Source organism: Bison bison, unplaced genomic scaffold (genome assembly GCF_000754665.1).
Source record: "Bison bison bison isolate TAMUID 2011002044 unplaced genomic scaffold, Bison_UMD1.0 scf7180017864145, whole genome shotgun sequence".
NCBI classification, from domain to species: Eukaryota; Metazoa; Chordata; class Mammalia; order Artiodactyla; family Bovidae; genus Bison; species Bison bison.
Window position 1 is genome coordinate 10,939,033 of NW_011494717.1, and position 26,622 is coordinate 10,965,654.

General features: G+C 46.8%; 1 protein-coding gene across 1 annotated transcript in view; it reads right to left on the bottom strand.

Annotated features, from left to right (window-relative positions):
* Positions 1 to 26,622, bottom strand: part of ALK (anaplastic lymphoma receptor tyrosine kinase) — a gene marked incomplete at its 5' end in the record, with an annotated part of 508,673 nt that overhangs the window by 97,778 nt on the left and 384,273 nt on the right. The window contains 2 exon segments of the mRNA XM_010840704.1: positions 17,208 to 17,308; positions 19,709 to 19,840. Of these exon segments, the coding sequence (XP_010839006.1) occupies positions 17,208 to 17,308; positions 19,709 to 19,840 (233 nt within the window).

Consider the following 26,622-nt stretch of genomic DNA (forward strand, 5'->3'; position numbering starts at 1 on the left):
TATTGAGGACTTTTGCTGAGCCACATGTATCATCCTAGGATGGTCTAAGAGCTCTGGAGTCTGAGAGATCTGGATGCAAAACTTGTTCCTGCCACTTTGGAAAATGTGAAGCTCAGTTCTCTATTCTCTAATATGGGAATTATTTTAAACTTACAAGGTTATAAAGACAATTGAATGAGGTAATAAATAGTGGAACAAAAGGTTAAAAAGGAATTCTGGCTGAAGCATGGAGGCAATAGATACTGCATTTCAATGGAAAGTCTGACAGCACAGTGCGGTACAGGGCTTTCAAGAGAGGTGGATGAAAACAGGGTACACAGTTCTTTATCCCTTGTCCATATATTGGATGTAAAAAAAGTTGGTGGCTGACTACTAGGAGAGAGTTTTGGGAAAGTGCTTTTGGTGTATCACGAGTTCCACCTCACTTTGAGGAAGGCTGTTTCTTCACCCCAACTGATGAGAGTGTGGTTTCAGTGATCCCACATCAAGTACTCGACATTCACCCCCTGCAGTTTGGGAGCACAGTGGATTAGTGTCTATCTCTCATCTGGAAAAACCTGAAGTATGAACAAGAGGATGGTTAGCTTCTCTGATGGCAGAACAGAGGCAGAGTGACAATTTTGGCAAAAGAAAAAAAAAGCCTGAGGGCTTGCACATAGGCTACACCAGAGTGAGCTGTGTACAAAGGAGCCCATGTCAGTCATTTCAGATCTTACCTGAGAGGGCTGTTTGGAGGGGAAAATATAACTCAGCAGAAAGCAGCTGCAGGTATACTGAGATGCTCAAGGGCAGGGGAAGGATTAAGTGACCACCTGGATGGGAGAGACACATATGCCCTAGCCAAGGTAACAGATGCCCAGCCATAGTGGAGGGACTGGGGAAAAAGCAGATCTCCAAAGAAACCACAAATATGTCCCCTGTAAGAAACAGTAAATCCTTAAATACTTGTCATGTCTGGAGAATACCAGTGAAGATCACCACAACGGGCTGGGCCCAGTAAGAGATTCCCTGTCCCCTTGTCTCTTCTCCTTCCCCACACTTAAGATCTTGAAGGGTCAGTTAGCAAGAAGAGGAGGAGAGTTGGGTGATGAAGAGAGAGATCAATGACCACCCTCTCCCTGATTTCAGGCTTTTCATCTGCAATAAGGCCAAGCATGGTGGGTGGAGGGGAAAGGACGAAGCCCTGACATCAAAGTGAGAGGGAAGTTTTGATTTCTACATAGGCCTGTGTTTGGGGTTTTGAAGTGACTTTAGGTCTGCATTACCTTAGAGTGACCAGGTAAGTAGTGGGATCTGCTGAAATTTTTACCCAGGAGTCCACACGTGGGGGCTCAATGAAGCGGGTTCCTAGATCCCTCCCACTAGCCTACATGCCAGATTCGCACTTGCCATTCATTTTTCTGCTTCTGATCCTTCCATTCTTCTACCTGCTTTTTCCTTCTTGCCACTTATAAAAAATAAACCTTTTTGTTCATGGAGCCATTTCTTATCTATCTCAGAAATGACCTCCCACTCATCTGAAATCTTGTAACTGAGGCTGGTGGGGGCATCACAGGGTATAGCTCTGCCACCGCGTCTTCCCTCCCTACTCTCAGCCCTCTTGGGCCACTAGTTCCTTCAAAGCAGGGACTGCTTTATTGACCTTGGATTCACAGTAGTTGTCAAGTGTACGCACATGACAGGCACGGATCGATGTCAAAAGGAACAAAAATGTACACATACACAGGAAAACCCTCCTCTTTACCAGGTCCTCCTCTCAGGGATGCTAACCAGCTCTGCATCCTGTGATGCTCCTTAGCATTTTCCTGCATTCCAGGGGTCAGGTTCCAGGAAAGCGGGGAGGGTCTACCCACTTCACAGCCAATGACTATAGTCAAAACTGCATACCTCTTGGCTGTTCTTAGGAAACTACATTTGAAATAGATTCTGCTAGTGGTATGAGCATGTTGGTGAGGTCTAGTCCTGTCTCATAGACATTGGGTGCCACTGGCCAGTGACTGCTGAGCTTTCTCCATCTTTCTGCACTATTCACTATATTTTATGACAGTAAGCCTGGGCAAGAAAGAACTGGGCTGGCTGCCAAGAGATGGTGCTAAGGATGGCATCCTTAGCTTCTGAGGTGGTGACCCAGGATCCCTCTTGAAAAAGATGACCATTCACTCATTCAGCAAATAATTATTGCGTTGTCTACTCTGAACTGATTATGCATATCTTCCCTGCCTTCAAGGAGTTTATTATCTAGTGAGGAAGTCTGAATTTAAATGAATAATGGCAACTGTGCTGAATATGGCAAGGGGGAAAATAATCAGAGCCACTTGACAGTGTAGACATAAGACAGTCAAGGCACCTGACACAAGATAGTCAGAACTTGGGTTAAGATGGCCACTTGATCCAACTGTTCAGTGCTATGGATAAAGAGAGGAATTAAACTTTCATTACAGTATTACCATCTATTTAGAAAACATATATCTATAGCCAAACTCAAGCCCAGGGATGCACTGTCTGAGTTTCAGTGAAGTCTAGTTCTAGAAACGGATGCAAAAGGTTTAGAGTAAGATTGCCTACTGGTAGCCAGTGAGCAGCTAGCAAAGCTTGTTTTTTGGCCATTTATGTTTTCATCCATTGACTATTTGGTAAGATGATGTATCCAGGCAGATGCTGTTCTTTTTCAAGATACAGGCAGTGCAGAACATATAGTCTTTCACTTAACCATCTTCACCTGTACTTTCCCCAGTGGTTCCAGATTCTGCCTCTAAGAGTCAGTCAGGGCTTTGCCACTCAGGGAGTGATCTTCAGACTGATATCATCCACGTTACCTGGGAACTTGTTAGAGATACAGAATCTTTGGCCTGACTCCAACCCTACTGCATTAAAATCTGCAGAGAAGCCTGGTACTAGAGAGTAGCCTCTAGGGTCTTGTCCTTGTGCTCCTACGACTCACCCCATTTCCTTTCTAGAAAGTACCAGAAGAATCTTTGTATCAACATTCATTCTCCAGTGGCTTGTCAGACTATCTTTGTTTCCTTGCTTGTTGACAATGGGATTACTTGGAGTTTGTGCTCCAAGGCCAACAAAAATTAACTGTATGACTTTAAGCCAACCACTTGCCCTTTCTGAATCTCTGTTTTCTTAGAGACAAACTTATGATAATAATCATATCTTCCCTGTTGGCCTTAAAAGGTGGTTATAAAGATTGAAGGAAATAAAGAACATGAAAGTAGAGCTCACACTATGGTGAATGAAATGGTTAAACAGGGGTTTTTCAACCTTTCTGGCAGATTAGAATCACCTGGAAGTTTCTTGCTCCCTCACACCTTGTACTCCACCCCCAGAGGCTCTGACTTAATTAGCCTTTGATAGCTCCTGGGCATTGGCCACTCTTCAGATCTCTCCAGGCGATTCTAAAGTGCAGCCTAGGCTGAGACCACTGGGGAGAGCAAGCTACTTTGTGCAGGAAGCAGCCTGGCCTTCTTGGTGGGGTGTCCATTTTCATCTTGGACTTTGAGTAAGAAGCAATTCGTAAATAGCTAAAAAATGACTTATGATGTGCCCACCATCACTAAGGTAAAGAGCGTTTTTCCTGCAGTGGGGGAGGATGTATTCCTCAGCAGAGGGTCCTCACATGGCTGCTACATTACCCCTGGACAAAGACTCAGAATGACCTTGAGAGTGAGAGATTTGTGGGCTTAGAGTGAATAGGGATGATCTGAGGATGCAAACAGGACCACAACTTTCATCTTGGACGTACAGCGTAAGGTCCTCTCCAATTTCCTAGAAGGACTGGATGACTGATGTCAGTTCTTACAGAATATCTCTTATTAATTACTTGTATCTAAGGACATGACTTGGGAGAAGGCAATGACACCCCACTCCAGTACTCTTGCCTGGAAAATCCCATGGACGGAGGAGCCTGGTAGGATGCAGTCCATGAGGTCGCTAAGAGTCGGACACGACTGAGCGACTTCACTTTCACTTTTCACTTTCATGCATTGGAGAAGGAAATGGCAACTCACTCCAGTGTTCTTGCCTGGAGAATCCCAGGGACGGGGGAGCCTGGTGGGCTGCCGTCTCTGGGGTCGCACAGAGTCGGACACGACTGAAGCGACTTAGCAGTAGGAGCAGCAGCAAGGACATGACTTAGTAACTGAGCATGCAACTATACAGAGGAACTATATGCGATTCCCAGAACAGACTGAAGGCTCAAGACCTTTTCAAACTCTTCCATTTTCCTTATATAGTCCTAGGTTCAAAAACCCTCTTGATATCACTTTATACAGATACTCAAATCAGGTAGACTCGTTTGATCTTGCAGTCAAGTTCAGGTACCCAGAGCAGGCAAAAAGCAGTCTTGGAATTTGATCTTAGTAAGACCAACTTCTCTCTAGGTTGCCTATAGGATAAAATACTTCATCAACTGACTTTTTATTAGATATTAGAGAGCTGTACTATGGACTTGTATATATTCTGTCTCATTTTACACTCATAACGTCCCTTCCTACAGAAATTACCACACCCATTTTTTGGATGTGGAATCTAAGACCATGCACATAATGCCTGGTCACTAAGTTCATATACTGCAGACCTGGATTCCATACTATGTGCTATGCTCTTTCCACCATGTCTATAGCACTATACAAGCGTAACATATTAGGTGATACTTAAATCTTTTGGGTGTGTTATTGTGAAGGTTTTCTAGATGCTTGTTGCTCACAGCGTGGCCTATGAATCATCAGTGCTGGTGTGTCCTGGGAGGTTGTTAGAAATGCAGGTTCTCAGGCCCTACCCTAGACCTGCTGAATCAGAATTTATATTTTAACAAGGTATTATCATAGAAATATTGGGGAGAATAATGGAGATAGTGGACTTTAAGCCATGTACAACCTTTTCTTCTGCCTCTGCCAGAAAATTAATAGTTACAAATGTGTGTGTGTCTGTGGGTATCTCAAATGTATTCACACAAATATGAGAAATGCTATACAAATCCTACATAATATTTATGGGATGTAAAACTTGTTGGAACCTGTAACAATAAAGTTTTTATCCTTTCGAGGCCCATTCTAATAGATATAGGCTATAAGTGATAGCTTTTGACTAATAAATTCTTTTACATGCTGACAGCAAATGAGACAAGTGAAGAGAGACAATGCCAGGAGCACGCCACCAGCAATTACATCTTCTGGCTCCAGCCAGCCCTTTCCAGGCCTTCCCCCTGCTCTTGGTGGGCCTGATAGACTTTCCAATTATGCACCACCAGTGTTTGTAGTTTTATTAATTAAAGTTCTGTATGTAAAGCAGGACCAGCCTTGTGGCTAGGCTTAATGCTATTTTTTCTCTCATGGCCCTTTCCTCCTCCACAGGTAATTACTGCAATTTGATGTCTAGAATATGCCCCGTGTTTGCTATGAATATCTCATGGGCAACTTCACAAGATTACCTTGAATCCGTAAAAAAATTCAGCATGGGATGGAATGTAGGCTGAAGTTAGACAAAAGAGACCCAATGGTATCCATAATGTCCATTAACGTGCAGCACTCTCAAACATAGGGAATGGTATGAGGGGGAGGTGCTATGTTTCTTTGAATTTCTAAAGGGCGGTATATATTCCAGCAGTAGATACAAGACCAAGGACAGATGCTCTAGTGTGTATTTCATTTCAACAGAAGAAGAAAACACTTTTTAACAGACTGTGATGCTCAGAGATGAGCTTGTTTCTAGCGGGTGGGATGGGTACTCCCCCAGTATTCCCCACACTGGGGGTTGTCCAGTAGTGACTGGATGGCCAGGATTGGGGATGTTGTCAAGGACATCCAAGGTTTGAATGGAGGTTAAAGCTTCTTTCTAATCTAAGGTGCCAGGGCTGTAATTCTGGGTGTGAACCTGTAATTTTAAGAGTTTTAATGTGGTCTTATTAGTTTTAACTGAGACTATTGACACTGCAAAACCCAACATTTTGTACACCATCTTCTAATTCACCTGGAAAAAATAAATACCAACTCTCTAGCTATAAATAACCTAATGGAAAATCAACCGAACTCAGCACGAGGCAGGCCAGATGTGGATTTCTGATAACAAGCAAATAAAATATGCTGGGAAATACTTGCAATTACAGAGGCTTAAGGAATGCTGGATTCCTGGCCATGTAAGAGACTTAAAAGATTGAGATTGTTTCTGAAAACAGCACCCCACGTCTTTCCTTCTTTCTCAGGCATCACAGTGAAGCCAGAGAACACCCTGCCAGGGTCATCCACATGCCCCCTTAGTAAAAACACAGCAAGCAGTGAAGATTATATACAAAAATAATAACTGTGGGATTCCTAGCTGGTGAAGTTACAAAGTTATGGCTATATTATTCCTTCTTTGGCCTTTTCTTTTCTAATATTTTTATAATGAACATCTATTACTTTGATAACTAGAACAGACTCAGTGTAAAGCATATTTTTTGAAGAATAATATTGATCTAGGAAAGAATAATATTAAGCAAAGAAAGAAGATACAAAATGCTTATATGGTATGATTTATATAAATCCTTTGTCTATCCCTCTGCTCAAATCTACATTTATCTGTCTGGACAGAAATGTACAAATACGGTGACAGGGGTTATCTTTGGAGGGTAAGGTTGTGGGCAATTTCAATTTTCTTCTTTATATTTTCCTAATATCCTACAGTGAATGTAGAGCACTTATGTAATCAGAAGAAACAATAAATACTATACTAAAAAAGGCATCAAGGGAGGATTCTGATATCACTGGAAAGTGGGAAAAGAGTGCCATCTTTCCAGCACTTTGAGGAGGATCTAGTTCTCTTGCTTGAACTGTGGGCTTTGCAAGGAAGACTAAGGGCAAGTGGGAGCTTCTGGGGAATGAGATTGGGTCATGCTGTGGCTCTGGAATCAGAAAGAACATTTCTGTCTTTACTTATGACATAATATTGAATCACAAGTTGGAATTAAGATTGCCGGGAGAAATATTAACAACCTCAGATATGTAGATGATACCACTCTAATGGCAGAAAGTGAAGAGAAACTAAAGAGCCTCTTGATGAAGGTGAAAGAGAAGAATGAAGAAGCTGGCTTGAAACTCAACATTCAAAACAGTAAGATCATGGCATCTGGTCCAATCATTTCATGGCAAATAGAAGGGGAAAAAGTGGAAGCAAAATCATTGCAGATGGTCACTGAAGCCATGAAATTTAAAGACGTTTGCTCCTTGGAAGGAAAACTACGACCAACCTAGACAGTGTATTAAAAAGCAGAGACATCACTTTGCCGACAAAGGTCTGTACAGTCAAAGCTGTGTTTTTTCCAGTAGTTATGTATGGATGTGAGTGTTGGATCATAAAGAAGGCTGGATGCTGAAGAATTGATGCTTTTGAGCTGTGGTGCTGGAAAAGACTCCTGAGAGTCCCTTGGACAGCAAGGAGATCCAACCAGTCAATCTTAAAGGAAATAAACCCTGAATATTTATTGGAAGGACTGATGCTGAAGCTGTGAAGCTCCAATACTCAGGCCACCTGATGCAAAGAGCTGACTCATTTGAAAAGACCCTGATGCTGGGAAAGATTGAAGGCAAAAGGGGATAAGGGAGGCAGAGGATGAGATGGTTAGATAGCATCACTGACTTAATGGACATGAATTTGAGCAAACTCTGGGAGATAGTAAAGGACAGGGAAGCCTGGTGTGCTGCAGTCTATGGGGTGACAAAGAGTTGGACACAGCTTAAGGACTGAACAACAACAACAAATCTCAGGGCCTCAGTCTTTATCTGTGAAATGGGGCTAATCATACTCTCCTTATAGAGTTGCTGGGAGACTTTAGTAAGATTATGTAAGCCCAGTACCCAACTTACCAAATACATTTATCAATGTTAGTTCCTTCCTCCTGTATTGGAAAAAGCAGGCAGGGAATAAGTTTAGAAATAAACAGCTCACACAAACAGAATAGGACAGGATGAAGGATGCTGTATTAAGATTTTCAGTCCAGTGTTTTATCTTCCGGGCCCCCTAGAGGATTATCTTTCAAATCTGTGTGAAGAAAACAATGTTTTCTTTTGAGTTACATTGTAATGAGGTGATCTTGGGCAGACAGCCTCCTCTGTGCCTCAGTTTCCCTGTGGGTGATAGAGATGATGCTGAGAAATAGCTTTAGAAATCCTTATACTGGGGAACAGGATCAACTCAGTGAAATGAAATTCCTACAATCTTCATAAACAGCCATCAGAAAGAATCAGTTCTAATGAGGTGGATGAAACTGGAGCCTATTATATAGAGTGAAGTAAGCCAGAAAGAAAAACACCAATACAGTATACTAACGCATATATATGGAATTTAGAAAGATGGTAACGATAACCCTGTATGTGAGACAGCAAAAGAGACACAGATGTATTTAACAGTCTTTTGGACTCTGTGGGAGAGGGTGAGGGCAGGATGATATGGGAGAATGGTATTGAAACATGTATGTTATCACATGTGAAACAAATCGCCAGTCCAGGTTCGATGCATGATACAGGGTGCTCAGGGCTAGTGCACTGGGATGACCCAGAGGGATGGGATGGGGAGGGAGGTGGGAGGGGGGTTCAGGATGGGAAACACGTGTACACCCATGGTGGATTCATGTCAATGTATGGCCAAACCAATACAATATTGTAAAGTAAAAAAATAAATGGATAAATAAAACTGTGATTAAAAAAAGAAAAAAAAGAAGGAGAATGGACTTCAGGCATCTCCAGGTGTCTGCAGGACCCATAGCCACTCAGGGAGTATATTTATTCCCTGGGAGATTGTGCTTTCAACAGGTTGGCCCCTGTGCATCCTCGCCACATGAATGATCGCCACTAGTGGGAGCCACGAGGTTGTTTGATTAACAGATAGACTTGGAATGGGACCTAAACCTAAATCTCTGCCAAGTGCCCGGGAGGTTTTTTATTCACACCCGTGAGGCCTTGACAGTAATTCTTCTATGCCTCAGTTTCATCATGTAATGGCTGAGGTATTAATTTTGAATGACTCAAAGGTATTAAATTAATTATGTCCGACTGTAATTACAATGACTGTTGATTACTTTAGCCCATTAGCATGTGTTCTGGCAGCATCAACCACATCGCAGGAAGTGGTGACAGAATGCTAGGTTCCAGCGGCTTCCCAGCTCTAGGTACTAAGGTAAGAATGATTTTGGCCCCAGATCTCAGTAGGGCCATATTTGTTGGGTCCTTGAGACTTAATGAGGAGTCACCTTGTTTGCGCTCATCCTGGACCATGGCCATGCTCACGATTGAGAGGCTGCACAATTAATTAATTAATTAGGATGAAGCAGGTTCGTTGGGCACATCCCCCCAGTGCTAATGATCGGCATTGTGCAAAATAATGCTCCCAAGCTGCCTGCATTGCTAATTGACTCAGAGGAGAAATAAGAATATAGCCTGTCTGAATTTATGTCAGCAGTGACTTCTTCACACCTATGCAGAGTAAGAAGAGGGATCATAATAATTGCTGCCATTCATAAAAGATTGAAAAGAATACAAAGAGTTTTTGCATTTTAATCTAAGTCTCGAAGCAAGTAACACAGGCATTTTTATTCCCAATTAGGGACACTGACTGACTTGAGGTCCTATGGCTCATTACATGGCAGTATTGGGACTCACACTCAGGTGACCTGAGTCAAGTCCAATGACGTTAAGAGTGTTTGCAGGATTGGCCTAGGAGTTGGACAGACCTGTTTTGAATCCTGGTTCTGCCTCTTAATAGCAAAGATGACTAGCAAGTTACTTAAGCTTTTGAAGTCCCAGGTTCTGCATCAGTAAATGGGGCAACAATTCCTTACAAGTCTCTTTTGGTAATGAGATAAGGCAAGTGACCTTCTTAGCACAGTGCCAGCCACACGGGAGGGGATCACTATTTTAAAAAAATACAGTAGTCCTCTTATCAGCCATTTCACTTTCTGTAGTTTCAGTTTCCTGAGGTCAAGTTCAGTCCAAAACTATTATATGGAAAATTCCAGAAAAAAACAATTCTTAAGTTTTAAATTCTATACCATTCTGAGTAGCAGATCAAAACCATGAAAACTCATGTTTTCATGAGGACAGAGGCTGACCCCCTCTGTCTCGCCTGAGACATGAATCATCTTTTTGGCCACTGTATCCATGCTGTACACACTACCCACCTGCTAGCATAGGAAAAAATATAGGATATACAGGGTTTGGTACTATCCGTGGTTCCAGGCATCTGCTAGTGGTCTTAGAACGTATCCCCTCCTTTGATGGGGGGTGGGTACTGCACACCTTTAGTTACTTTATGGTTATTAAGGGTCCCTCCCTTAGCCCCAGTCTAAGGGAAGGTTTCTTTCTCCTAGGAGTACAAAGATTTAGGGTGTCTGAGGGCTCTAGTTAAGAATTTTGGCTTGCGTTTTGTAACATAGCCAAGTGATTCATAAGTAACTTGGAGACCAGGACCTGTCATATTGGAAGTAAGTGTTCTTAATTTTCTGCTGAATAAACACTCTTAAAAGATCCCAGATTCCTGTGGTCTGTCTCCCGCATGGCTGGCTGGTTACATGGTGGGTTTGAGAGGAATACTTGCTGGCTCACCGCCTGAGTGAGGACCTCCAGCCAGCCATCTGTGTGTCCGTCCAGCCCAGCCAAGTACCATGCTACCTTTCTGGCCCTGTCCTGGCAGCTGCCACGCTTCTTGTCCTGAGAGTGAGGACCCTTGCTTAACTCTCCAGATTGAGGGTCATTGGATAGGGCAGGTCTAGCCTTTGATCTTGGAGTCATCACAAAAGTCAGATACTAATAGTAACAGCAGCAGTTACCTGCAATGCAGGAGCTGCTGGAGACATGGGTTCGATTCCTGGGTTGGGGAGATCCCCTGGAGGAGGAAATGGCAACCCACTCCAGTATTCTCACCTGGAGAATCCCACGGACAGAGGAACCTGGTGGGCTTTAGTCCATGGGGTTGCAAAGAGTCAGACATAGCTTAGCACACATGTATACACACAGCAGTGGAGAAACAGAAACCACACTTATTAAACATCTACTATGTGGCCAGATACAGGCTGGGCGCTTTTCTAACTTGTCTACTTGTTTATCCCAACAGCTCTGCAGAGGATCCTGAGGCTGAGAAAAGTGAGGTGACTTGCCCAAGGTCACCCTGCTAGAAAGTGGCAGGATTCTACCAAGGACTGTGGGACCTCAAGGAGCTGCTCCAACCACCATACCACGCTGCCTTCATGATGCTCCTTTTGCCCTGGCCCCAGATGACCAGCTGGGTTCCTCTAGACACAGGAGATGTCGTGCTTGTTGGGCCGTAGGGCAGGAGGCAGGCAGCTGCCTGGGGCCACCATGCTGCTCTGACTTACTTCAGATGTCAGCGTTACCCCATGGGAGCCAGAGGGAAACTGCTTCCTGCCGGGCCCACCACAATGTCCTGGCCAGGGATGGACCACCCAGCTGGATATTGCAGAGCTACCATGGAGTCTGTCTCTGCTTCTTCAAGGCTCCCCAAAGCAAGAAGAGGAGGGGTGCAGAGAACAGAGGGTGTGAAAACAAGCCCTGGTGAGTCTAGCTGCATTTGCTGTTGATTTAGGCAAACACTGAAGCCTGGAACTACCCAAAGATGAGAGGGATTTGCTGCTGAGTCGGTGAGCATTCTGTCACTGCAGTGGATGTCACAGTGTTAGATGAGATGGGAGTTGGATATCCAGTCCAACTCAGGTTAGTGGAGGGATCTAGGGAGGGTACTGCCCCAGTCTTCCCCTGAGCTTGGCACTGGGCCCTCACTGTTTACAAAGAGGGTCTCTACGGTCACCAAAGGTGTCTGTGCAGCATCACTTGGCCACACAGGGGCAAAGGCTGTCCTAGGTGGACTCAGCAGGAAACTGCTTGTTCCTCTACCAGTCAACACTCCGCAGAGACCGAGGGGGAGGACAGTGAATAGGAAGAGGGCAAGGGGCACTTTGCTTCCCCCAGGCGGGCACATGTTCAATGCAGAAGATGGGATGGATTCTGGACACAACAGCTTTATTCAGGATCAAGCTCACGAGGCCTCTTGAAATAGCCTCTCCTTCCTGATTTGCTAAAATAAGTGAGAGCACGTGAGGCTGGGAACAGCGCACACACAAGGCACGAATAACACCGGGCTTCGGCGGGTAAGCGGCAATGTCCCCTTGTTGCCTAGGAATTAGACCCAGTGACCAGTCCCAGCTTGAGGAGAGATGAAGCAGGTAACTAGTCTGTTACAAAATGGTTGGTATGACTTTCCTCCCTGTCTCTGGAGATGAGGACCCCGTGGTGAGGAGGATGGGGTCTCTGGGTGAGGTGGGAGCCACGCCAGTCCTCAGGGATGCTTCCAAGGCCCACGTCAGCTCCCCGGAAGCTGAGAAGGTACCATCTGCCCCTGGCAGGGGCAGGGTAATGTGACAGAAAGAGCACAGGGCTCAAGTCATAAGACCTGAGTTTGATCCTGATTTTGTATGTTCTGGCTGTGCACATTGGGGACATTACTTTCCTGTCTTGTGGAGATGGGCTGTTCTCTTCCCTGGGCCGCCCTGCACACACCCAAATCACCGGCGGGGCAACCTCTGACACATAGGATCTTCTCCAGGAAGTGAGCTACATAGAATATTCTCAGCATCTTTAGCCCCTGCTTGTGAGGGTTTGGTGGGGTTGACACAGGAAGAGCCCCTCAGCTTTTGCATTTTCCCTTGCCCCAAGTCATCCTGTAGTAATTATGATTACTCTTATTTTTCTTTTCTTGACCATTCCAAGGGGGATTTTGCCATTGAATTAATAAACTGTTAAAACCCAGGGGTCTCAAAGTTCCTTTCCTCTTCCTATCTGGAAGTCCTATTTGTTTACCCAAGGGGAGGGAGTGAGGCAAGCCTGACTAAGCCCCATCAATAGAGCCATGACACCTATTGAGATGTGGGTTTATACTGAGATGCTGGAGAACGTCTCACCAGCCAAATCCCCAGGAAAGGATGGGTTCTGTGTCCAGGAATAAGCGCCCGCAGTCTGGAAAGCCTTACAATATCAACCAGAGAGCAATTTGCTGAAAAACTCCCTGGCTTCCTGCCACAAGAGGCTCCTTCCTAGTGGGGCTTTGCACAGAATTTAATGGACAGCAGAGGGCAATTCCAGAGGCCAAACTCCTCTCCCACCTTCCTCTGGCCATATTCATTGGTTTTAATGACTGAATGGAGGTCTCCTTCCTGTGGACTAGATAGCCCATGTTGACATGGAGGAGTCCCGCTGGTCACCTTCTGCCCTGGTCTCAGCAGCTCCCAGTCACTAATCAAAGCTTTTATCACTACAGGGCAGATGCCAGAGACAGAAAGGCCAGGTGTGTTCCAGCCCTAGGGTGTGTGTGTCTGAGTGTTTGCACATGCGTGTATGGAGAGGACAGAGGTGGCTGCAGCTTCAGCAAGGTCAGAAAACCAGTAGCCGGGAACTGGCCTGCCCTAGGGTATCAGCATAAATTAAGTGGGTCACCTCCCACTTCCTGGGTCCCTTTCATTTCTGCAGCTCATAGAAGGAAAACTACTACATTGTGGAGGGGGAAAGAGACTGAGGGAAGCCCACTTCCCCCCCCTCTCCCCCCCAGGCCTTGTTCCATCCTGAGAACATGGTTTAAAATATTCTAGTCACAGCTCAGACTATTCAAATAAAATAGAATTTCAAACCACACGGGGCTTGTTGAGACATTCAGTCTGCTAGGATGTGTGAAAGGCAGGGGGAGGGGCGGAGACGGCCCCTGCCACTCTCCCGTCCTTTTTATTACCAGCAGCTGCAATGCTAGACACATCCCAGTGTGTGTCCCCACCCGGGGGACGCGAGCAGTTCTGACAGCAAGCAAGCGCATGAAAGCCACTGCAAGGCTCCCCTCCCCAGTGGCAACTTTAATTATTTGAACTGGAGCTCAGCAAAATCAAAATAAAATCTGAATGTGTTTTAAGTGGCTCCTCAGTTTCTTGCAGAGAATAGTTTGTGGGTAGGAGAGTGGGGCAGGGCTGGGCAGAGGTCTTTAAATATTCATGCCCCACATGCCACAGTGCAGAGCCATTGAAGTGGCAGCATCTGCACCAAGGCCAGGCAGTGGAGAGAGGCCCTGGTGACAGTGGCTGCAGGGATCTGGAGGGAGGAGGCCAGAGCTGGCATGCTTCTGAAATGCCCTGGAAGCTGGTTGGCACAAAGGCACACCCTGGGTATGTCTCCATCATCGGTAGGCCACTGACCTAGATCCACGTGGCTCTCAGAGTGATCCCACTTCTGTCTCCACCACCTCTGTTCCCCACCCCATCAGTCAATTCTAATCCCTCCTCGGACTCATCTTTCCAAAAAGGCAAGTTATATCATAATCTTTGGCACCCCAGGTAATGGAGGATAGCTCTCAGCTTGGGTTCAGAATAAATTTCGGTCACAACAGGCAAGGACACCTATGGATAGTCACTCTTAAGCTTCAGTGTGCATCCAAATCACCAATGGTGGGGCTTGAAAATGCAGATTCCTGGGCCCTTGTCAGTGATGTCATTCAGGAAGTCTGGGGTGGGGCCCAAGAATCTGCATTTGTCATATTTTCCAAGTGACGGCAACTGGAGAAACACAGACCTACTAGTAGCTTGTAGCCAGATTTTCAAGGAAATGCATTGAAGGCAAAACCAGTTTCCCTTTGGGATCCACTGATGACTGTAGTTTCTCAAGAGTATTTTGAGTTATTCGGCAATTACTTCAACTCTCTGGAGGCGTGGACCAGGACTGTTAGGGTTTAGAGAAGATGCTCAGGGGTAGGTGTCAGCTGGGAGCTCAGTGCTTCCAGCCTGTCCCCAAGGGCCTGACTCTCACCAGAGACTTCCACCCATGGCTCTATCTAGTGTCCACCTTCCTGCACCAGGGCTCCATAGCCAATGGAGGCCCCTTTAGGGTTAGAGGGAGGTTAACCTCACACAGTCCCACACAGCAATGCAACATCTGTTTCTCTGTCACCGACATTCAGCCAACCTGGGAGAAGGAAATCAACTTCCTGCCTTCTGTATTTAGGATTCGAGAGAAACAGATGGCAGGGCTTACAAACCTGGAAATGCATATTTCTATTTTGGCCATTTATTTTTCTGATGAAAACATTTCTCCAACATTGGGAATTCAAAGACCCAGCAGCCTGAGATGAATGATCTGAAACCCTGAATGTGAAATAACTGTGAGCTGAAAACGGAGTGGTCTCCCTGCCTTCCCTTCACTCCTCATGCTGAGCCAAGCTCTGGAAAAGGGCAGGAAATAGCAGAAACCGCCCAGAGCAAATGTGACTGGGGGAGTAATAAAATAGGCCAGTAAAACAAAACACCTGTTTAAGCTATTGATCAACCCAAAGGTTATTAGAGAAATGATGACGTATTAGAAAAATATCATTTTTACCTTGACATTTCTTTTTTTTTGAAATCAGGCCCACATGAAACCTAGTGAAAAATAAATTTGAAGGCGAAGTGACTTTAAGGATTCCCCTTGCCTGTCAGACAGGCCAATCACCTCTCCTCATTTAGACTTCCTCTTAAGAAACTTCCCTTTCTAGGTGATGCTCTGAGACACCCGAGAAGTATCAATGATGACTGAGTAATTCCACCATTTGCAGCGGAGAGCATGGTTTCTCAAATACAATTTAACATAATGAATCTACTTATTTGTGCCCTGACTTCTTCCAGAAAGGATTTAAGGTGGCTCACAGAGATACATAAAACATACACTAGGAGAAGGTGAGGTTGATGGGGTAGATGTCAAGTAACAATATAAAAGCGAATCAGGAGCGAGGCTGCTGCAAACTTACTGGGTAAAGAAAGACTTAATTCTACCATTCTTCTGATTAAAAAACCATCACTGATATATCTTTTCCATTCTCCTTTGCTTTATGTCTGTGAGTTTTTATTTCACAAAAAGACTAGAGGGCTTGGATTTGCCTGTACAGGAAACGGCAACCCACTCCAGTATTCTTGCTGAGGAAATACCATGCACAGACTGTGGTATTACATGGGTAACTCTGGCGGGTTACAGTCCATGGGGTCACAAGAGTCGGGATTCAGGGACTAAATCACCTCTTTCCTGCACCTCTCGTGGTCAAAGCCCCGCTTGCCGGGCACTGCTTCCAGCCTGCTCAGGGGATGTGAATGTGGTCAGTTTCACAATATCCACAGCTTGAAAGGCAACAAACTGCTCCGAGAGCACAAAGCTATTCCTGAAAGAAGCCAGGAAGGAGTTTCTCCTGTGAGTTTCCAGAAAGAGAGGACTGGCCAAATTTAAATTCAGTCCTGACTTCCTACATGTGCGCGGTACTGTCGCAATGCTGGGCCAGAGTGCAGAAGCGCAATCTGGTTGTTGGCTAAAGTTCTCTTCCTCATCCCCCATTCTTCTTTGCATATTTATACAGGGTTTCAGACATTGTTGGTTAATCTTTGTGCTACTTACTTTGTACTAGACCGCATGACAAGCCCTTTACAAATATTAAGCTATTTAAGCTTCACCTCCCTGGGGTAGGCACTCTGAGTCTCTACTTCCAGGTGGGAAAACTGAGGCACTGAGAGATTATTAATGGATAAAACAAATTAGGCCACCAGTCAGCGGTGGAACCTGGATTGGACCCAAGTAGTTGATTCCAGAGTCCATAAGCTTAATCACTGGGCCCTCTGGGGGTCTAAGCTCATCTCCTGGTCCCTAGAGAATATGACCTTGGGCTAAGAATCCTGGCACCAGGCCCTCAGTTCCCACACTGAAGGGGTAACAGCTACGCTAACTGTCTGGGCCAGTGGCTCTGGAGGCACTTCACCGACTGCCATTGATGCCTTAGTGATACTTATGTAAGTCAAAGTGTTGATGCTTTGAAACTTTGAAATGTATTGTAAGAGACTGACATCTTAGACTGACATCTAAGGATTCTATAAAAAGTTGCTGTTACCATTGCCTCTTATGTCTTGGAAATATTTTGGAGGTTTGCTGCCATCAAAGTTCTATTGCAAATAGTTCAGTGCAGCTGAGTGTGGTGTTTAAGGTGAAATTCACTGCCATGCCATGTTGCTAACTACTGTCTGCCTAGAAGATGGTGCAAACGGTCTTCTGGTGCTCCCACAGGAGAAGAAGAAGCCTGACCATCAGTCTATTTTGCTCATCTGTGTGTGTTCACCTGGAAGTGCCCTGAAGTGGGAGGAGCAGGCAGAGAACTAGAAGAACACCAAGACTTGCCTCACACGGAGAGTTCTTCATGGGCGCAGGAAATGTAGCGCTGGTCACTGTGGCATTTTCAGAGGTGGGGGCATCAGTGATGCTGAGCAATAGGGCGTGGCCTGGGCAGAGAGGAGAAGAGTCAAAACTGCACCATCCTTGTGCACTGAAGGGCCTTGGGGTGCAAGGTTAATGGGCCCCACACTATTCTTCTCTAGCCTCGGGACTGAAGATGCTGTTACTTCTGCTTCCAGTGGGTAAGACAGCCTGCTTATCACTGACTATGAGACTAGGCTTGTGCAGAGGTCTTCGTTCTAAACAGCCTGTGACACTCCAGCACCGTACATCTGGGTTACTGCATTCCCTGATCTCCCATGGCCACCAGCTTTCGCGCATAGCCCGGGAGCAGCCTGAAGCACGCTGGACTTCCCCAGGTCCACCCTGCCCCCCATTTCCAGTCATGCCTGTGCTTTGCCCTCCAGTGGTCTCAGAACCTTCACTATCTACTCCCCTCTCCGGAGCTCAGGTCAGCCTGTGCCCCATCCCCTGACCAGGAAGACTCATTTATTCTTTTCTAAGCACTGACCTGCCAGAAAACCTGGCAGAACATGAGCCTCAGTCCAATGTGGTGGTGGGAAGGAGCATCTGCAAATGTCCAGGAGTGCTTGCCGATGTTTGGTGCTGTGGAGGTAGGGGACAGAGTGAGCCCAGGGCGCTCACTTTCAGGGGGCTCACAGAGCCCCAGATCGGACTCTAGTTATTCATTTCTGTGTTTCTCTATCTCATAGCAAAATGTTTATAAAGTTACTAACAAGTAACAAATTCAGATGGGTCCAGAGGAAAGTAACTAGACCAGGCCAGAAATCTTGGAAAACACCCTCCCACCCTTGAGGAAAAATCAAATGGCCAGGGTTATGTGACCAGGGAGGGAAAAGACCTGTGGTAGAAAGGTCATAATGGTTGTCTTCAAATATCTGAAGGGCTGCCTCTGTGGGAGAGGGCACAGTTCAGTTCTGTGGGGCTCCAGGAGATGGCAATCATGGTCACTGAGAAGAATTTACAGAGGGGTGGGGCTCATCTCCAGGTAAGGGAATGGATGTGTGACTCTGAGCTGTTAAGCAACAAAAAGGGCTGCTTTTGGAGGCAGGGAGAGACCTGTCACAAGAGGTATTCAACAGGGCTGGACACATTTGCTATGGGTGCTGTCGGGGACCATCAGAGCAGAGACGAAGATCACGTCTCACGTCGGGCTTTGAGCTGTTTGTCTTCTCTGCTCCTGAAGACCAGGCACTGGGCATGAGGCAGTGCAGTGAGAAGGCTGGAGGAGAAGTGAGAGCTTTTGGCCTCCACATCTGGGGAGGGCCCTGCAGACTCCCCCATGGTCCAGTAACTCAGCCTCCCTCCCAGCCGGGCCCAAAGCCAGCTCACTAGATGCAGCCGGCTCTGGGGACCAAGGACAGAACTGCAGGGCTGCTGAGATCCTCAGTGGTAGATGTGGACCTTGTCCTCTCTCATACTTTTTACTATTAATTCTTAAAGGAAGCTGTAGGACGCACAAGCTTTGCTTGGAAAGAGAGGAATTTTGGTACAAGGGACTTCAGCTGGAGCAGGTAAACACAGGGGAGGGGGGAGAGACCCCCTCCATCCTACAGAAAGCTGGGGCCCCCAGGCCTGCTAGGCCTATCCACGGTGCACAGGCCAAGGAGAGGCCCATGACTGGATGGTGTGGCCTCTCTAGGGGCCCAGCTCTGGGAGCTACACTGGCCGCACAGACCACCTCTGACCCATGTCCAGGCCAGCACTTCCAGGTGTGGAGTCAGCCCAGTGTGGGTGGCATCTCTTGGGTGTGTGGAGACCCCATGCCCCCCTGGCAGTCAAGCAGGGCCTGTGAGAAGATGAGCTACAATGTGAGAAGGGTGGGAGTTGCCAGTTTCAGCCGGATATAGTGGTAGGGTTTGGCTGAAGAATTTGGGGCCCAGGGAATGATCTAGATAAGCAAAGTTCCTAGGCACAATCCTGGGGCAAATGGCAGGAGGACCTCCCTGAGTCCCAGTCTCCCACGTCATAAAGTCTCCCACCTCTCTGCAGGATGGAGGGGGTCTCTCTCCCCTCCCCTCTGCTCCCCTGTGTTTACTTGCTCCAGCTGGAGTCCCTTGTACAAAATTCCTCTCTTTCCAAGCAAAGATTGTGCAATAAGGAAAAAGAACAGTTTTCCTTATTTCTCAGTGAGTTCTGTGCCTAATACACAGCAGGTTTCAATAAACTTGTCAAATTATTATTATTGTTATTGTTGTTCTTATTTTTTAGCTAATCTTTTATCAAAATTCTCATTTTAAGGATCAAAGGATCAAAAGGTAACGTCAGCCTTGGCTTGATTTAATCACTCTAATGCCCAAGGAGGTCTGAAGAAATTGTGTGGGCGTACCCCAGGGCAGAGGCGGGGAGGTCCAGTGGCTCAGGGTGGTGCCCCATTTCTGTCGTGTGGCCAGGTAGGGACCAGGGAAGGGAAGAGAGGGTGGTACCTTGGTGGTCTTGGAACCGGGCATCCTTTAGGGTCCGGACTTGCCATTGGGGTGTGTGGGGTGATGGTGCGCTTTGGGTCCAGCCGCAGAAGCCGTCCTCGAAGTCGCAGTAAAAACCAGCAGGGAGTTTACCTGCAGGGAGAGCACAGGGGCATGGTCATTGCCGGGACTGCTAAACCCAAATCATCAAGTAAAATTACCCAGGCATGACCATTCTCTTTAATAACAGCTCCCTAACCAGACCCACAATGTTTAATGCTGCTCATAGTGAAGAGAAGCCTAATCTCTAACTTGTACGTGTGCTGGTTTCCTGTTTTCTGATCTTCTGAAAATAATAACTTCACAGCATGGGGTATTGTTAACCCAGCTTTATATAAAGCAGAGAAAGCAGAGGCTCAGCGATGTTAAGCAACTTGACCAAGGTCACAGAGTAACCCAGCTGGGATTTGAACCCAGCTCTTCTGCCTTATTTGGAGAAGGCAATGGCACCCCACTCCAGTACTCTTGCCTGGAAAATCCCATGGACAGAGGAGCCTGGTAGGCTGCAGTCCACGGGGTCGAGAAGAGTCGGACACGACTGAGTGACCTCACTTTCACTCATTGGAGAAGGAAATGGCACCTCACTCCAGTGTTCTTGCCTGGAAAATCCCAAGGACAGCGGAGCCTGGTGGGCTGCTGTCTATGGGGTCACACAGAGTCGGACATGACTGAAGTGACTTAGCAGCAGCAGCAGCTTCTGCTTTATTTATTTATTTTTGGCTGTGTTGGGTCCTTGCTGCTGCGCACAGGCTTTCTCTAATTGTGGAGAGCAGGGGTTACTCTCTATTCACAGTGCATGGGCTTCTCATTGTGGTGGCTTCTCTTGTTGCGGAGCACAGGCTCTAAGCTTAGCTCCAGGGCACGTGGAGTCTTCCGGGACCAGGGATCAAGCCCATGTCCGCTGCAGTGGCAGGTGGATTCTTAACCCCCAGATCACCAGGGAAGTCCCTCTTCTGCTTTTAAATTCTGTGCTCTTCACACAGAGCCACCATGAACAGGACCCTAGAAAAGCCAGTGTGTATATATATATATATATATATATATATATCACTGAAGTACATTTCCAGTGATCGGCACAATTGATAAGACTGTGGTGGTGGCAGTGGTAGTGTTGGTTGGGAGGTGGTTGCTTTGGGTCCCTCAAATCACCTCTGTCGGCAGAGACACACACTGCTCAAAACTATCTGTTTGTTTCCCTTTGTTTCCCAATCCCCTTGCAGTTAAGTGAAGGCCCATGGCTGGTTCTGGCCAATGACATGTGAGTGGAAGTGATGTGCATCTCCTCTGGAGTGAGGCTGTGAAAAGCTCTGGTGTAGATTTCAGTCTCTCTCTTCTCCTGCTGAAGTGACCGAGGAGAATTCTCGTTCCTGGGAGCGCTGCTGCAGGAAGATGGCGCTTCTGCCAGCAGGAGAGATCCTGTGGGGTAGAGGCCCCTCCCCCCAACCCTCAGTGGACAGGAAGAACTGTAAATGTTATGTTAAGCCACTGGAATCTGGGGATGGTTTATTACTGCAGCATAACCTAGCCTATCCTGACTAAGCAACCCCAGCCCCTGGGGCCTCTTTATATCATCTGTTGGCTCAGCATAAACGGTCCTGTTAGCACTTCTCTCCTTATCAGCCCGACCTCAGGTCCCATTAAATAGGCCACCGTCAGTTCTAGAGACCATATATTTCCCCACGGCCCACAGAGAAGGACAGGAACAGAGGGGTAGAGAGAGCTCCCTTGCTTCAGCTCGCTCATAGAATGGCTGGAAGCCTCTGATGGTGCCAACAGCCCCGGCCAGGCCTGTCTCCACGCGGGAGCTCTCGAGCAGGGACCAGCACCTCCAGTGTCCTTTCTTTGTCTCAGCCTTCTTGGCAGCAGCAGGCTAACAACGAGGGCCCTAACACTTCCTGGCTGTGACAGCACCTTAGTGAATTATTACTCATTTCCCCCTGATTCTCTGTGCATTTCACACAGAGGCAGAATTATAAATTAAAACAGGCTGTCACTGACTCTGAGCATCTCTTCCCATTTATACCCCCCTGAAGAAACCATCCCCACCCCCAGCCCCACATGTTCCTCTGATTAAAAATCCAAAAGCAAAGGAGATCTTTCTATTTTATTTTTTATGCCCCCCTCAAGGAATTTCACATTCACTTCTTTAGCAAAAACTAACTGGTAGCTGGAAGCGACCTTCCAGAAAACGTCCTTCACACATGTGCTTAAACCAAGACCACAATGGAAAATTCCAGCAGGCAACGACAAGCTTCAGGTAGAAGGAAAGCACAGGGCTGAGCTGGGTCCTGCACAGCGTATCGCCCCCTCCTCACTCTTCCAGGAAGTGGAGGCAGAGAACTTAGCCTGACTTATCGGTGTTGGTGCCTCATCAGTACCGGACACCTGCGCTCTGGTCCTAACTTCTCTGCTTTCTGCAGGTGACTTCAGATAAGTCACTTCCTTCCTCAGATCCCTCATCTGTAAAGTGGGGTAAGGTAGTGCGTATTTCACAGGGCTGTTTTGAGGACAATGTAAGAGAGAGAGTATGGAAACATTCTGTAACCACAGCAGTAGTGGCATTATGAATCATCATTCATATCTAGGCAGGGAAACTCAACATCTGAAACTGCCAACACTACCCTAGGGGCCAGAGATGAGTCCCTCAGCTCCTCTCTGGAAACGCCTGGGCCTTCCACTGAGACAGGAATGAGGAAAGCCATTGGCATTCTCCACCTTCTGGAAGCCCATTCTTGTCCTAACTTGACATAGGATCCAGGGTGAGCTGAGGTCAGAAGCCCCTTTCTTTTTGGATGATTGAATAAAGGGAGACGAGATAGGCCAAAATAGGTCAAAGGGCAACTTATGTGACAACGAAAACCTTGAAGGGTGGGCAGGGGTGCTGAGAGGATTTCTACCGCTGTAAGAACATCAGAGCATGTGCTCAGCAAGGAGCCAGTCCTGAGGAAGATGGTGGGGTGGTTGCCAGCATCAAGCCCTTGGCGGATCAGGCCAGGGCGGGGAAATTGCTGCTAAGACCATTGTTGAGCAGTGTTAGCACTCCGTGTTGGATCTAAGGTGTTATGTTACCTCATCCATCTCAAGCACCTACTCAGTGCCTGGCGTGTTGCAGGGCCTCAATACTTATTTGTTGAATGAAATGGGAGTTGGTCAATCTCAGGGTCGGGAAGGAGGAAATGACAACCCACTCCAGTATTCTTGCCCAGAGAATCCCATGGACAGAGGAGCCTGGCAGGCTATAGTCCATGAGGTTGCAAAGACTGAGGACACGATTGAGTGCTGACACTTTCACTTTCTTCAGTCCCCTAACTCTCTGCCACTTAGAATGTGGTCCAGGAGCCAGCCACACCTGCATCACCAGTGAAACTGTTAGCTGTGCAGAATCTCAGGTCTCCCCTCCCTTCCCCCACCTACTGAATCAGAATTTGTACTTTTAATGCTCTTCACATGACTCCCAGACACCTTAATGTCTGAAAGGCACTGCTGTAAGCCACCTTCTTCTTGGGCTGCAGCCAGGTACTTCGCTGGCTGGATGGCCAAATCAGCTATGTGTGGGTCAGTCGGTCCCACAATATTCGGCAGTTATGACACCTGATTCCACTCTAAGAGAGACAAATTGGTCGGGTCACAGAGATGTGACCTCAGCAGCAGCTGCAGGAGCTGCCAAGTATAAACTCCAGGCCAAACGACACTACTTCTTTTCCTTCCTGGGTGACAACTCTGTTAACATTTTTGATAAATATGTGTTATACATTCCTTTGAAAATATAGAGTCATGGGAAAAATGCTAGGAGAAATACATCAAAATATTATGGTTATCTCTGAATGTCTGAGAGGGAGGATTATGGGAGTTATTTCCTCCCGTGTACTTTTTGATTTTCCAAATATTTTACAACCAACATGTTTTATTTTACAATAAAGAAATAAACCTAAAAAAAAAAAAAACCAAACAAACTGTTTTCGCCCGACGGGAAGAGTATCCCAATAAACAGAGGAGATTATTGAGTACGTGGAGGGGGAGTGAGCTGCCTGCAACACTGAGCAAATCCACGACCCACCCAAGGAATGAAGGGGGGCAGCCTGAGGGACACTGCATGCCTTCAAGGCCATTGCTCAGGACACAGAAGGAACCTTGAAGACACCCTTCAATGGGTCACAGCATTCGGGGATGTAGACATGAACTGGCTATGTTTAATTAGAAAAAGGTGTATGGTATATGCGGAGAAGGCAATGGCAACCCACTCCAGTACTCCACTCCAGTACTCTTGCCTGGAAAATCCCATGGGCAGAGGAGCCTGGTAGGCTGCTGTCCATGGTGTCGCTAAGAGTCGGACACGACTGAGTGACTTCACTTTCACTTTTCACTTTCATGCATTGGAGAAGGCAATGGCAACCCACTCCAGCGTTCTTGCCTGGAGAATCCCAGGGATGGGGGAGCCTGGTGGGCTGCCATCTATGTGGTCGCACAGAGTCGGACACTGAAGCGACTTAGCAGCAGCAGCAGCAGTATGGTGTATGGTGGTGGGCTTGGAGGATGGGATGTGAATGGACACGTTCCTGATTGGATGGAGAAGTGCCACCTCCATTTCAGGTCCCCAACTCGTCTCAGTCAGAAATGCCCCTCAAGCTTGAGCCTGATAATCTGAATGAAGCTTAGTGTGAGTGTGGGGAAAGTGTAGGGAGTTGAGGCTGGGAGTTGCCAGGATACAACCTACTTTTTCCCTCTGAATTTCAACCATGGTTGAACACCCTGGCTTAAGTTTAGTGACCCTCATGAGGCCATCCCCAACAATCTTAAATGACTACTGCTCAGAGAATATGTTCCAACAGGTTCCAGACCACCTGGGAAGGACCAGATGAGGTCAAGAGCATTATCTTTAATGCATCACGGACAACAGCACCTCAGCAAGCATCATGTTCCAACTCGTAGTACTGATGACGAAACTGAGGCCTAGAGCGTGGAGATGAGTGATCTGAGTGACCCCTAGAAGAGCTCTGGACCTTCCCTGCCTTTTCCTGGCCTCTTCTTCCTGCGTGGATATGTGATGAGAGTTGTGTTGGAAATTGCCGGAAACTCATGAAACTAGTGAGTCCGGCTTGCAGTGACTGAGAGCATGGGCTTTGAAGTCAGTCTGGATCTGAATCAGTGCTCAGCCACTGGCTAGCAGTCTGACGGACTCCAGGTTCCCATCTGTAACACAGGCACAATAGCATTATTGCACTAGGACTGCTGTGAGGGTGAAATAAGTTAATGTGTGAAGAGTGTTCAGAGCAGCTCCTAGCATATAGAAAATTCTCAATGTTAGTTGTTACTATGCCTATTGTTATTTTCATGGGGTTGGTTTCCAGAATCAACATTAGCCAGTGTGATGGGGAAAACAGCTTAAATGCTGAGAGAATAGGGGTGCCCATAAAAGAAAAAGGATATTTACCAAGAGTACAACCAAGATCAGAGTGGCAAAAATATCAGAATAACCCTCCTTCTAATTGGACTTTCCTTCTATCAACCGACTTCTGTAGCGAAGAGCTCGGTGGGGTGTTCTCCAGGATGGAGCAGTCATTCTGACAGCTGGTCAGAGCAACTTTTAAAGTCTGGCTGAAAAGGTTTCTGGGCTCCAGGTGCCCACCCTCCTTACTGGAACCGGGCTGCCCTCAAGCTTGGGGTTGGCCCTGAAAACCCATTAATGGCAAGCCCCAAAATGGTGGGAAAGTGCCCTCAACCCACAGTAATGAGCTGGATCCCGCAGGTTCAAAGCTCTAATCATAGCTCTGTTCCCGACATGCTGCGTGACCCTAAACAAATCAATTACCTTCTCTGTGCTTTCATTTTCCCAATTGTAAATCAGGGCATGGACTGCCTGACCTGTGTCCCAGCTGGGAAGTGGGTATCACAAACTTTAAAAAGGCCAAGACAAAGTCACACAGTTCAGAGGCACTGCTGGAAATACTATAGAGACAAATAAGTAGACAGAGACACACATACAGGCTGGGTCTGGGGCAGCACAGGTGGGCCTGGCTTCTCGTTGGTCCCTGTGTGTAGTGAGAGCTTGGAGAAAAAGCCAGGAGCAGACCAGTGTGGAACAAGCCAAGGGCTTACCTGCAGCTCATTACCGAGTTTTATCTAAACCACTGAAAGTTTTGTATAAAAAGGAAGATTTTAAAATGGAAAAATGGATTTCTTTACTGTTTCACTTGAAAGGGAATATATAAAACCTTTTTTCTGTTAAGGGAAAAAAATCTGTCCTCCAAATGACCTTGGGGACACTGTGAACTTCTTAGAGCTGTTTGGCAGGCAGACCCCAGCGTCCTGGAGCCACTGTGTCTGAAGGGGCACTGACTTGGCTGCCCAGGGCCCCACAGCACCCAGACTGCTGTGTCCTTTCCCAACCATGATCCCCTTGTTTCACGCCCTGCCTGTGTGTTGGATTTTCAGCTCTCTGAAGACAGAGGCTGTGTTATTTGTCTGTGCTCCAGGATCAAGTGCACTTTTTAGTTCACTTTACCTGTGTTCTGTAAGTGCTTGTGGTTTTCCTGGAAGAAATGTCTCGAGTGTTCACTTCTCCCCAGGCAGCTGCTGAGAACACCGTCTTCAAGTGGAGTGAGCACTGGGCTGGGAGTCAACTCTGCCCCTAACTCCCAGTGAGACCTCAGCAAGCTGTGTCCTCTGGGGAGCCCAGGCTCCCCAACTCATGTACTCATTTTAATCAACAAGGAGTCAGTGAGCACATATGCTACACCAGGAATCATTTGAGATCTTGGTACGGGGAAGAGTACCAGACCCACTCTGTCCACATCAGGGGAGAGAGGCATGGAAACCACCTCCAAGAGATGTAATGGATGCACCCCCACCTTTCAAATATATTTCTGCTCCACTGT